Source organism: Lontra canadensis, unplaced genomic scaffold (genome assembly GCF_010015895.1).
Source record: "Lontra canadensis isolate GAN:19392208 unplaced genomic scaffold, GSC_riverotter_1.0 scaffold125, whole genome shotgun sequence".
Lineage (NCBI taxonomy): Eukaryota > Metazoa > Chordata > Mammalia > Carnivora > Mustelidae > Lontra > Lontra canadensis.
This window is the reverse complement of record NW_022631119.1, coordinates 475,244-487,857: the sequence shown is the minus strand read 5'-3', so window position 1 is coordinate 487,857 and position 12,614 is coordinate 475,244. Positions and strand designations below refer to the sequence as shown.

General features: G+C 62.1%; 1 protein-coding gene across 1 annotated transcript in view; it reads left to right on the top strand.

Moving 5' to 3' along the window:
• The window catches only part of PEPD (peptidase D), a 109,077-nt gene that overhangs the window by 85,365 nt on the left and 11,098 nt on the right, over positions 1-12,614 (top strand). The window contains exons 10-12 of the mRNA XM_032841746.1: positions 1,024-1,092; positions 2,198-2,275; positions 12,093-12,241. Of these exons, the coding sequence (XP_032697637.1) occupies positions 1,024-1,092; positions 2,198-2,275; positions 12,093-12,241 (296 nt within the window). The remainder of the gene's footprint in view (positions 1-1,023; positions 1,093-2,197; positions 2,276-12,092; positions 12,242-12,614) is intronic.

Genomic DNA, 12,614 nt, shown 5'->3' with positions numbered 1-12,614 from the left:
AACTACTTAGTACCCGATCATAACAATTACACGTAATTGCTGTTTACAGCGTCTGGAAGATTAGACTCCTCTATACAGACGTTCCTGAAACCAGCCTCCAGTGTGCAGGGGAGGATGGCCACTCAGCATGCCCACAGGCGGCCTTGGTGTTCTGAGGACAGGAGCAATGGCACCGCCCTGTGCTTGGGCCCCTGCCCTGGTGGTCTGTGGGTGGACTGGGGTCCACTGGCCCTGCTTCTCAGCCAGGGCTCCTGGGGTGCTGGGCCTGAGCTGTTGCCTAGGCATCAGGGAAGGGGTGAGGCCTGGAGAGGCTGAGCTCTTTGAGTACAGAGCCCCCAGGTCCTGGAGCTTATGGGGGGCAGGAGGATGGGCAGGGCCACAGCCTCCCCAGAGCTCTTGGTAGCATGGCACCCCAAGGGTTCAGCACTGTTGAGGTGGTGTTCATGAGGCTGGTCTGGTCCATCAGCCCCTGTAGTCATCTGCAGGATCTGCCCCGGGAGGGCAGAGGGCAGGACCCAGGCCTTTTCCGAGGGTGGCTCACCCTCTGACCTTGGCTCTGTCCCGGGTCTGCTGATATCCTGTGCAGCTGGAGGGCCTCCCCAGGCTCTGGCTCTGGGCTCAGCCTGGGAGCTGGCGACCCCCTCTAGGATCTCATCTTTGCGTCTCCTGCCCAGAGAGGGGGAGCTTGTCCAGGGGGCCATTTGCTGCTTGGCATGAGGAAGGAGAAAAGGGCCTGTCCTCAGACTCTGCCTCTCTCTCCCTGTCTGCCCCCAACCAGAGACCGCTCTGCCCTGCTTTGTCTCCGTGAGGGCCTGTGCCTTGGCCCTGTCCTTCAGGCCAGTGCCCAGTGGCTCTGCTCTCCTTTCCCCGTGCCCCTCCCCAGGGTCAGGCCCAGGGCCATCTGAGGCTAGCTTGGAGCCAGGAGAACTCCTGGCTGAGCAAGGCCTGGGTCAAGGGCTTGCAGGGGGCGGGGGACGCGCGTGCTCTGGCAGCTCCATCCTGACGTCCCTCCTTCCCTCGCAGCCTCTTCGAGCACTACTGCTACTCCCGGGGTGGCATGCGCCACAGCTCCTACACCTGCATCTGCGGCAGGTAAGTGGGGTTGACGGAGGGAGAGGGCTGTGGGAAGGTGACCCACCGCACCCACCTCCCGGGCTTAGACACACCTGCTCGCTGCCATGCCCACCACAGCGCCACAGAAGCAAAGTCCTTCTCCCCTCCTGAGGCTCCTGGCCCGTGCGGGGCGCTTGCTGCCGTGCTCTCCCTCGCCACCCCGCGGAGGCACACAGCCAGCATGTTCCCCCACATGTGGCCCTTTGTGGCTGGGGCAGGGGCTCCATGTGTGTCTGTGTGTGTCAGCTGCATGAGGCTGAGTGTGCTTGGAGGCCACGGGGTTCAAACGACCCGGAGAACCGGGCAGCCCATGCCTTGGGTGTGCACGACTATGTGCGTGTCACGTGTGTCACTGTGGGTGTGTCTTCGAGGGGCACATCCTGGCTGGGGGTGGCCCCCTCCACTCCTGGGCACACCGGGCTCTCCTGGCCCAGACCCCGGCCCCGGGTCAGAGGGTCTGGCCTCCGCCCAGCCAGGATGGGGCTGCAGCTCTGCTGATGCGCACGTCCTGGGCGCATGAATAATACATACGAGCATCGCAGTCTTTGGAAATGTTCTTCTCTGGTGGATAGAGAGAAAAATCATTATTTCTACTTTTATGATTCCTGAGACTCCCGAACAGGGCCATAAATATTACACCCAGGTGGGTTTTTTTTTTCCTTTGGACAGACTTAGAAGTCCTTTTTTTCTTAAAGGTGTCGCTCATTAGGGAAGCAAGCTCGAGTAGAGGAGCAAGGCTGGCAGCACGGCGGCCCCTGACATGGTCCAGGCCCTTCCCCCAGGCCTCCCCCCTGCCTCCACCAGGAAGGAGGGGTTCCCTGGGGTCCCTTCCCTGGGCTTCAGACCCTTGTCCCCACTGCCATTCCAACATCCCCAGCCCCAAGAGCACCTGCCCGCACGGCGCTCGTCTGGGGAGCCCTGCATGTGTTAGCACGGGAGTCACAAGCCATGAGGCTGGCCGCCGGCTGCAGGGCCCCACCTGCAACCCCCGCCCCCCAGCCTCTCCTGGAGCGGGGTTTGTCCTGCTCATGGGCCAGGACCTGCTGGGGGAGGACGGGTGTTGACCTCCCCCTGTTCTCTGCAGTGGTGAGAATTCGGCAGTGCTGCACTACGGACACGCCGGGGCCCCCAACGACCGGACCATCCAGGATGGAGACATGTGGTGAGTGAGGCCAGCCCCAAGCCACCCCTGCCCTGGCTTTGCCTATGACCCGCGGGGCTGTGGTGGGGTGGGGGAGTCTCTGCCTCCAGGAGGACTGACTAGGGGGTCCTCTTGGTCCCACCCTGAGAGGGCTGAGCACTGGGAGGCCCTGTCTGTTCTGGCCCAGACTTCTTTGCCAGGGCTGCCTGCCTGCACAGCGCCTTCTCTGCAAGGCCAGAGAAGCCCTGAGAGCGGGTGCGGGGGACTCTGTGCGTGGCAAGGGGAGCATAGAGGGGTTGACACGCAGCCTCAGAGGGGAACTGAGCCAGCCACCGGCACTTGCCCCACACTCACCACACTCATATCTCCATCTCAGTACCAGGAGGGCGGGCCCTAGTCTGGAGCAGGGAGGACCTCTGGGGAGCCTCCCACCCTGGGAGTCTTGCCAGCGTCAGCCATCCAGAAATGGCCATGAGTTCACAAGGTCACAAGGGGCGCTTGACCTTCAAGACTGTTTGCAGGGCTTTCCTGAGCACAACTTAGGTGCTCGGAGCACCTGCTTGAGCCCTGATCAAGCAGACATGGGCAGGATCTGTGGCCCCAGCCCCGCTGAGGGCTCTCCTGTTGGCAGGATTGCAGTCCCACCCATGTGCCGCACCTCTCTGGGCAGCTGCCCCGGGCCTTGGCAGGGATCTGTGGGTGCCTTGCTGACTGGGACCAGCTCTCTCTTGGACTCACAGGCACTGGGCACTCCCCATTTCTCCTCTTCACCTCCCAGATGTCAGGCAGGGCCAGCCCAGGTGGCCACCGGACCACTGAGAGCCACCCACAAGCCCCCCGTCTTGGCCGCCAGACAGCTTGCCGTGGTCATCAACACATGGGGAGGGAGGCACTCACGGCCGGTCCCACCCGGTTCTTTGGGACTTGAAGCTCCTGGTTGTAGGGGCACCTGAGCAGGAGTCCCACCGGCCTGCTCCCCGGCATCATCGGGCCTCGCGTTGCATTGTGGGTATCGCCCCGCTAGGCTCCGTCCCTGGCTGGAGCTACGGCGGCCAGAGCCTGGCCTCCTCCCGCATGTGGAGCCCAGCCTTGCGGTCCTTTGGGGGAGCCTGCACGCAGGAGACCCTGGCCCACATCCACTTGGGGGTGTGAGCCTTATTCTGGGCTGTCCCTGCTAAGTGTTTTCAGACATCTACCCAACACCGGGGGTTCCGTCCCTGCCACAGAGCACACCGGGCTCCATGGCTGGCTGCGGGCTCTGCACTCACCCGGGGTCAGTAGCGGGACGGGCTGTTCTGGCTGGGACTGCTGTAGGCCAGAGCCTAGCTCAGCTTCCTGGGAGGAAACAAAGCCACTGAGTTCCCTCTCGGAGCCTCAGTTTACTTTTCTGTCGGTGGAGCCAGCACATGGCTCTCAGAACAGCAGGAAGGGGATGAAGTAATATGTCAGAAAGGCAGGGACGAGCTCATGTGCCCTTTCCCAGGGCCCTGGGCCAGCAGAGCAGGGGTGGGAGCATACACAGGTGGACACCTGAAGCGGCTGAATCCCTCCCAGAGTGGCTCAGGTCCTTCTTGGTACAGGGGCCAAGGGGTATGTGGAAACCCTGACAGGACTTCCCCAGTGCCTGGCCCCAGGGACATCTACCTTGTCCCCACCCATGGACACCCCCCCACACACGTGTAGGTGAGGTCACTGAGACACAGGGAGGGCCCAGGTACAGAGTCAGAGGAATTTAGGGAGGGAGGTGGCTACCTTAAACTTGGCTCAGCTGGAGGCCAAGGCCAGAGAGGGGAGGGCTATGCCCCCGGACCATGGCTGAGCCACAGGTGGCCCCAAAGAGAGACTACCTGGCGTTTCCACAGACTTTTGTGTCCCGGAGCTTTTCCTAGTGCCCTTTGTGCTGCTCATTCTGGCTGGGCCAGGAGTCCAGGATGTGGAACTCTAGTCCCTGGGCAGAAACAGCAACCTAGCCATACCAGAGAGGTTCAGCTCTCCTAGGGTCAGCTCTGGCCTCCTGGAGGGCCCTGTGGCAGTGCCATGTGGCCATGATTTTTCTCCTGTGTGAGCTTGGCACACCCCAGAGGAAGTGGCTCCTTCTCCACGCTCCTCTTTATCTGCCCCCACTACGGTCCTCACCCCCTGAGAGGCTGGTCACAGCTGTGTCCTGAGGCTGCCCGCTGCTGGGCTGGGGCTGGGCTGACCAGGACGCGGTGTACATCAGCTTTCCACGGGGCCCAGACGTGGCCCCGGCCCTCCTGGGGGCACGGCACCTACGTCTCCTGCTTGCAGCTGAGACAGGAGTGATCTAGGAATCCCGTGGGTGTGAATGCCAAGTCCAAATGGGTGATTTTATTTTTCTAGTGCTAACTTTGAAATGTAGCCAGTAGAATAATTATGAGTTTATTATAGTCAATTTATTATGCAGCATTTAGAACAACATGTTTTGTTGATTACTGCCACTGCCAGATCGCTGGAGGCATTTATAATCCATTGTTTTATTGAAATTGATCTGCCGCGCCTACTGTGTTCGGTAAATAATAGATCACTCTGTTATCCCAACGTAAAAGCCACGATACTTCATCATCAGGTATGAAACCAAAACAGGAGCGTAGTGCGGAGTTTTTCCTGGAGCTGAGTGTCTCCCAGAGCACCACCGTTCCAGGCGCCCACCTGCTGGTAGGCCCTGGGTCGCAGTCTCTTGAAGTCGGTGAAAATGCCCCAGAGACATTTGAATGTTGAGGAAGGGGCTGCTTGGGGCCAGAGAGGGTCCGAGACAGTCAGGCGCTGCTGGAGAAGGTTGGGATGGGGGCTGAGAGGCAGCTAGCCTTCCTGTCCCTGTCTCCAGTCCCAGACGTGCCCCCAGCACCCCACAGGGAGCCTCAGAGAACCCGGGCCGTGTGACGTGTGATGATGACTGCAGAGGGTCCCTAGTTCCTGCCCCTGCCCTCCCCCTCCCTGGCTGAGTGGCTGGTGCCCTGAGGCTCAGCTTCTCCGTGCACACCCAGCCCTGGGAGGAGTCAGTGAAAATAAGCGGTATTGAGTGGGGAGCCTGGCGCAGTGTGGCCTTGGCGGGTGAGAGTGGCAGTGGTGACCATCTTCAGAGCCAGCAGGCTGGCCTTCTGCCTGTGCTCTGGGACCACGAGGCCCACCTTCCAGCAGCGGGTTCCATGACAGACTGGCGGGGAGAGGCTCCGCAGAGCCTGAGGCAGGTAGCTCTCGAGCCTGTACTGTGTTTCCAGTGCTGCGCTGTCCTCTGGGTGAGTGCCTGGTGGGGCGTGAGGCCAGCCCACCCCACCATGCCCCTGTTCCTCCGGGACCAGCTCCTTCCCGGGAGCCGGGCCGAGGCTGCTGTCAGCCTCAGTCGTGGCCTGGGAACAGGCCTTCTGGGTTAGGCAGGCTGGTCCGCCCTCCACATCCGCCTTGTCACCCGGGGCTGGGTAGCGAGGACCACTTGGCCCACCATGCCCGCTCCAGGGACCCCTTCCCATGTCTCTCTGCTGGATCAGCCCCACTTGCTCCGCGTGAAGCACAGGTAGGGACCTAGACTTTGATGTAGCTTCAGATCCCTGGGGGTCTCGCACTCAGCTCCCTCAGAGCCATGAGGCCTCTTGGGGGCCCCTTGGACCTTTTCCCCTGGCTCTCAGAGCCCTTTCACGGGTTCTCCAGGAACCTGTCTCCCAGCAACAGTCCTAGAGAAGCCATCAGTTGCTTTTTGTTCTGGCATTTGAGGCAGTGGTAGACCTCATCAGACAGGGCAGCAGGAGCCGGGAACTCCTGCTAACATGTGCTCGCCCAAAGGATGGTGGCTTCTGGCCCTGGACTCCCTTTCTGGGTGGGAGCCCGGGAAGACCCCTCCCCACCATATCAGCTCCAGCCAGGTGGCTGTGAGCACAGATGTTGTGAAGACAGATGTGGCGCCCATGGGCTGCCCTGGCTTTGCACAGACAGCCCGGGCTTTGAAAACCAGGGTCCCCAAGGCAGATGGAAGTGCCGGGGGCTGGTATGCCACCCATGGCCACCAGGGAGCGCCACTGTCCATGTTCAAATCCACTGGGAAGCCGGGCACCCAGAGTTGGATCCTCCCTTGTGTTCCACTGGGTCTGAGGGGGGCCTTTGCATTGCTCCCGTGTCCCAGGGACCCTCAGCAGCATCACCCCAGGGGCAGAGTCAGGAGGGGTCCAGGGTGTGCCTCCAGTGGGTTCTGATTGGGAGGACAGCTGGGACACTCCTCCTGCACCACTGCTGCCTCCCACTCCCACTGTCTGATCAGGGAGTGGGGGAGTGGTTCCTGAGGTAGAATGCCTTGTGGTCATCCTCAGAACCTTCTAGAGCGCCTGCCTGTCTAAGGATGCCCAGGCCTAGGTTGCCCAGCTGCAGGCAGGATGCAGCCCATGGGTGGGAGCCGGCCGTCCCAGCACTGGCCAGAAGAGGGCAGCGTTGTCCCAGGATGTGTGGGCAGGCCTCCTCCCTGCTGGAGGCTATGTCCTGCTGCCCCTGGGGCGTGGGAGGGGACAGCCCGCCCAGTTAGCCAGAGACGCCTGTCCCAGCCCCATGCTCTGTCCTCACCCCATCTCCTCTCCTCTCCTGTCAGCGCTCGGGGGCCTTTATTTCTCCTTGCTCTGTTAACAGCCTGATGCCCTGTCTCGCTTGCCTTGCCCCGCTGACTGGCAAAAGAGGGGACACAGTGCACAGTGACCGCAGCCCCGCTTCTCTCTGCCTGGAGAAATATGGGCTTTCCTCCCAGGGAAGCCCCTGGAGACACCTGACCTGTTGCTGGCATCAGTGGCCCCTGCTGGCCACATCACACCCCCCAAGCTGACCCATCCTTTCCTTCCACAGAGGAGGGGACAGGCCTATGAGGGGTTGTGGCCAACGCAGGCTCTTTCCCTAGCTGGCCACCCTTCCTGCCACCAGTGCCATTACCCCCGCTCCTTCCTGCCCTTGTCTCATTCTCAGTTCCACAGGTTTGACATGGACTAGATGTTTAACTGCTTGGGGGGTGCCACCCTACCTCACCCACTCCGTCCCAGGCCACCATGCACCAGGCCTGCAGGCTGTGAGGGGCGGGCACCGCTCACCCCAGGGCCCCAGCAGTTCCCTTGGTATCCCGCAGGCTGTGATGGGACGGTCCTGCCTGTTCCCAGGAGCCACTTGCTCTGTCTTTCTGTCCCCTGCAGCCCCAGGGAGGGGCGAGTCTGTGTCTAGAACCCACCCCACCCCACCCCCCAAGCTGGTGGCAGGGCTGGACTGAGGGGGGCTTCCCCCAGCTGGTGGTGGGGCCAAGGTGAGGGAGCCTCCAGGCCTCCCTTGTCCTGGAGCCTGATGCCCTGGTTGACTTCAGAGAACGAGTGTCCCTTCCAGAGCCTGATCCCTGGTGCCAGGCCCAGCCCAGACCCCTGTCCCCTTGTTCTCAGAGGAACACTTGACTTTCACTCAGCAGCCCCATACCAAGGATTCAGTGATCTTAAACACATGCCCAGGCCTCAGGGTAAGAGAACACTCTCGGGGGCACACACACCCCGCTAGCCTGGACAGCCAGACCTGTGGCCGTAGCCCTCACTTTCCGTCCCAGTGAAAAGCACCCTCACATTCGGGCCCCATCCCACGTGTGCAGGGGATGACCTACCAGACTAGAACCTGTCCCCACTCAGTGACTTCACCGCCCCCGGGTTGAAAAGCGCTGGTCCAGCCTGGGTGCTCACAGACATCACGGGACGCTGCTGACCAAAAAAGTGAAACGAAGCATGTGCCGGGCTCGTGACACGACTCCGGCCCTCCCCGGCAGAGGCCACTGCCCTGATGCCCAGCCCTCGTCTGCTGTGCCGCAGGGGCACGAGCGCTTGAGTGGATAGTCACTGTGTCATATACGGCCTTCCTGGGGACATGGCCCCACACAGGCGCTCCACTTCTCCCCACACCATCTGTAGAACGGGAAACACATTTCTCTCCAGACACACAGGATGCCCCCAGCCCGAACCTGTACCCCAGGCCTCATGGGCTCTGGGGCTCTGGGGGCTGGTCACTCGGGCAACTTTCCTGTTCGCCTGAGCCCCAGAGGAATAGCTGTCCCCGGGGCTGGGGTGGGGAACAGGGATGCCTAGAAGGTACTGGAGAGAGGTCTGTTTGATGAGTCAGCCCATGGCCTCCAAGTGATGGCCTCAGCCCCACCGGTCACCACGGGGCCTGGGCATCCCACGGAAGGGCAGGCTGGGGGCGGGTAGGTGGGCCACATGCCTCGTCCAGAGGGGCTGTCCGCTGTAGGACATGAACGGGAAAGCGAGCAGCACGTCTTCCTCTCCCATGCTGAGGTCTGGAGGGAAGCAGGAGTTTCCTGCTTCTCAGAAATCCCCTGGAACACAGGCTGGGGCGGCGGCGAGTGGAGGTCTGAAATTCTGAAATTCTCCTGCCACGGCCCAGCACCAGGCTTGGGTGACAGGCGGATGGGGGGCCAGGCTGCAGCTCGGAACAGTAAAGAGTCAGACTAGACACTGAACACTGAGAGCCTTGTACGTGCACAGCAGCGTTTCCCCGGGATGCTGCCCAAGCCTGCATCACTGGCCCGACCATCTCAGAGGCCTTCTGCCCCGGGGCCAGCTGGTCCCCACGGTGGGGCCCGGGGAGCTGAGTGGGGCTTGGAGAGGGCCGGGCTGAGCCAAGTGTGGCGGGCAGCCCGGGCATGAAGCTGCCCAGGAGGAGCCAAAGGCAGACAGAACCTCTCATCCCGGCCAGAAATAGAACCAGATAAACACATGTGAGCAGAGGCACGCCAGCGTATTGCCTGGAGATGCGTAACGGCTCCCAGATGTCTTAGATTATCACATAGTGTCGCTCTGCCAAAGATGGTAGCAGCCGGTGGGTGTCCCCAAGCAGCGGGGGAGGGGGATCTTGAGCGCTCAGGGGAGTCAAAGGATGACCCAATTCCCCACTGTCACTTTGTGCTGGAGGACGGGTGAAGCAGGCACAGAGGAGCTGGAGGGAGATGATTTATGGAAGACGCGGCTTTCGTCCCTGGATTCCAGAGTGCCTTGAATCTGAGTAACCTATGCGTGTAGGAACTCTGAGGGGGATTTTTTTTTTTTTTTTTAAGCAGAGAAAGATAGGGAACTGAGATCACGAAAATAGACTCCAGCCCCGTGCCCGAGCGGCGCTGGGCAGGATGGAACTGGCCGCCTGGGCGCTCACTTCCCTCTGCCACGAGTGGGCGGGCCTCACCCAACAAAGCCCAGCAAGGTCTTCTGGAGTCTGAACAGTAAAGCCAGGCTGGCTGAGGGGCCCCCGGCACCCCGACCCACATTCTCGCCGTGTTTTTGAGAAGCGTGTCCGGAGCACTCAGGCCCCAGTCTCGTCTGCCCCAGAGAAGCTCTTGTCTCCGCTGCTCTCCTTGACTCCAGACTTCAGCGTGCTCTGGGCTTCCTCGTTTCTTAAATAGTTGCAGTTCTGTTTTTCTCTGAGATCAGCACAGTCCAGCCGTCTGCCTCAGGGGTGCCGCTGCAGGTTGCCCCCTGGTGGGTGGGCCCCACAAGTCTGTGTCGCCCCAGCCCCCAGCTGCGTCCTGTCTGCTCAGACCATTCTCGGACATTCTGAATCAAACCACAAATCAGGTTCCTTTGTTGCCTTGGGGTAGCGGGACAAATGGGAATGCTCTACTCCCAGTGTGGGACTGGGCTGTGGCCCCATACAGATCCACTCCCCACGCCTGCCTACACGCCGGCCCCGAGAGGACACGGCGGCAGTGGCGTCCCTTGCTTAAAGGGAGAGGTGCTGAGGCCCAGGGGGCCCAGTGCTGGAGTCAGGACAGGAGGGCCCGTCGCTGGGCTCTGAGCTGCTGACACCCCTGACACGGGGCTTTGCCGGGCCGTGTTCAGAGCCTCACGCTCTCTGCAGGTTAGGGCTGAGATGCGCGCCGCCCTCCTGGCCAGCTTTGGAGGGGCAAGAGTGCCCCCCACAACAGTCAGTCTGCTCGCAGCTATTGGCCCAAACCCCCTGTTGTGTCTGGAGCCCCCCAGGCGTGTCTGTTCAAGGCCTTTCTGTCTTGTCTTCGGGTCACCCCCAGTGAGGTCTGAGTTCCCCCACGAGCCTGCTCCATGCAGGGTCCCCTAGAGTCTGTGACTTTGACCCGGCCTGGAGTTCTCGTGCCGTACTGGTTGGGGCCCTCTCTCCACCCCATGAGAATCACCTGAGGTGTTATCTGGTGCTTTTTGCTCTGTTGACACTGTTTATGGTGTTTTGCAACTGGAAAAAGGAGATTAAAAAGCGCTCGATCGGCAGGGGACTTTGGATTCCAGCAGAGTGTCTGGGGGTCCTGAGCTTTCAAGTTTTTCCTTTAAAACTCTGTCTCTTTGGAGTAGCGGGTGCTGCCTGTTAGGCCCTACTCCTCCACAGGTGGGGGCCAGGGCCCCCTATTCTGTCGTCCGGGGTCAGGGCCCCAAAGGCAGGCGCTCAGGCGGCCCCTGGGATGTTGGTCGAGCCGCTGAGCTCACCACAAGGATTTGCGTTTGGGGGAGAGCACGGCCCTGCCCCTGGCTCAGGTTTGTCAGGATCTGTGCAGCTGCAGATGGAGGACAGGGCAGGGCACAGTGGCAGAGGGCAGCCCCACCCCCCGGCTCCACCCGACTCTGGTCACCTGGCGCTGGGGACGCAGCAGAATCCCGGGCGGGGGCTGGACCGCTGTCCCTCAGCCGGCTTTGTCTCCATCGGCGTCATGCTTGGCTGATGAAGGGGCCGAGGGTGCTGGAGGGTCCCCTCAGTATGCCTGCTGGCAAGCGGCCTGCTGAGATGCTCGGGGGGACGGGGGACAGGGGACAGGGTGGGGGGACTGCTCCGCCTGTACACCTCTCCTGCTCTCATTTGGGGTCCTGTCAGCGTGGTGACCCAGCAGCCATTCACGGATCCTGTCGCATCCCAGCACACAGAGTGCAGGGGGAGGATTCTTTCCTGCCCTTGACCGCTGAGGATGCTGAGGCCCCGGCTCCTGGGCCTATGCACACGGGCAGGCAGCAAAGGCGGTGGAGAGACCCACCCCGCTCCCTTCTAGCGCCACCACACTGGGTGCTGGCACAGGGGGTCTGGCAGCCAGGTGTGCTGTGCCACCCTCGTGACTTGCAGCCTACCTCTGCTGGCTCTCAGACCCCGGCCTGGGGCCTCCTAGCCTTCCTCCTCTCCACTCCTGGGGATGCGGGGGGTGCCCTGTAGGACATGGGGACTGCCATCCGCTCTGTCGTCCCGGGCCTGACCTCGGCCATGGTAGAGCACATCTGGCCCATCCCAGCAGGGAGAAGGACACCCTCTGCTCAGGGGGCCCCTGGTGCTGGAACAGAGCCATTGGCAGAGTTTTCACTCACACCCTGGGGCCCAGGAGAGCTGGGTGGTGTGACTTGGCCCACCTTGCCCGCTGGGTGGGTGCCTCCATCCCAAGGCCCCTTGCCTGGGTCCTGTGAGCAGTGCTGGGGCCGAGAAGTCCCGGGAGGGTCTGTGGGGATGCTCAGGTGGAGGCCAGGTGGTGAGTTAGGGCCTGGGGACATCTCTGCCCCTCCCCCATTCTCCAAGTGCGCCACCCCCCCCCCGCCCGCTGGGCATCCAGATGCTGGCCAGCAGAGGCTGGGGAGGGCAGGGGAGTGTGTACGGGTCGGCCCCACTCCCTCTGGGCTTCCCTGCTCTGCGGTCAGAGGACTCCTGAGCAAACATCATGAGGACGCAGCAGCAGGGGGAGGCCTCGTACTGCTGGTGCACCAGCGATGTGGCAAGGTGGCCGGGGCTGGGCACCCTGACACCCGCGGGGCCCTGTGGGCAAGGGTCTGGGCAGGGGGCGTCCCGGCCTCACAGCCTTCTCTCCCCGCAGCCTGTTCGACATGGGTGGAGAGTATTACTGCTTCTCCTCTGACATCACGTGCTCCTTCCCGGCCAACGGCAAGTTCACCCCAGACCAGAAGGCCATCTATGAGGCGGTGCTGCGGAGCTGCCGAGCCGTCATGAGCGCCATGAAGCCAGGTGAGGACGTTGGTGGCCGTGGGACAGGCCCTCCGCAGCCTGAATCCATCCCCCTTCACGGGCTAAACCGGCTGAGACGCCCCATGGTGTTGGAGCCCCAGGAGCAGCGCTGGGAAAGGGGTTGACCACCAAGGAGGTGAAGGCTGGGAATTGGGGAGCTTGGCCTGAAGTCACCCTGCACCCCATCGGACGCCCTCCACCAGCAAGAACTCCTGTGAGCAGGGGCCCCTGGGATGTCAGCGTGTCCCCTCTCCTGTCCCAGAGCAGAGTCCGCTCCAGAGAGAGCTTGACCGGCAGATGCCAACACCGTCATTTGGCTGGGTGTCGGGGTGCCTGTTGGTTTGGGCTGCCTCTGGTCTCGCGGTGCTCAGGA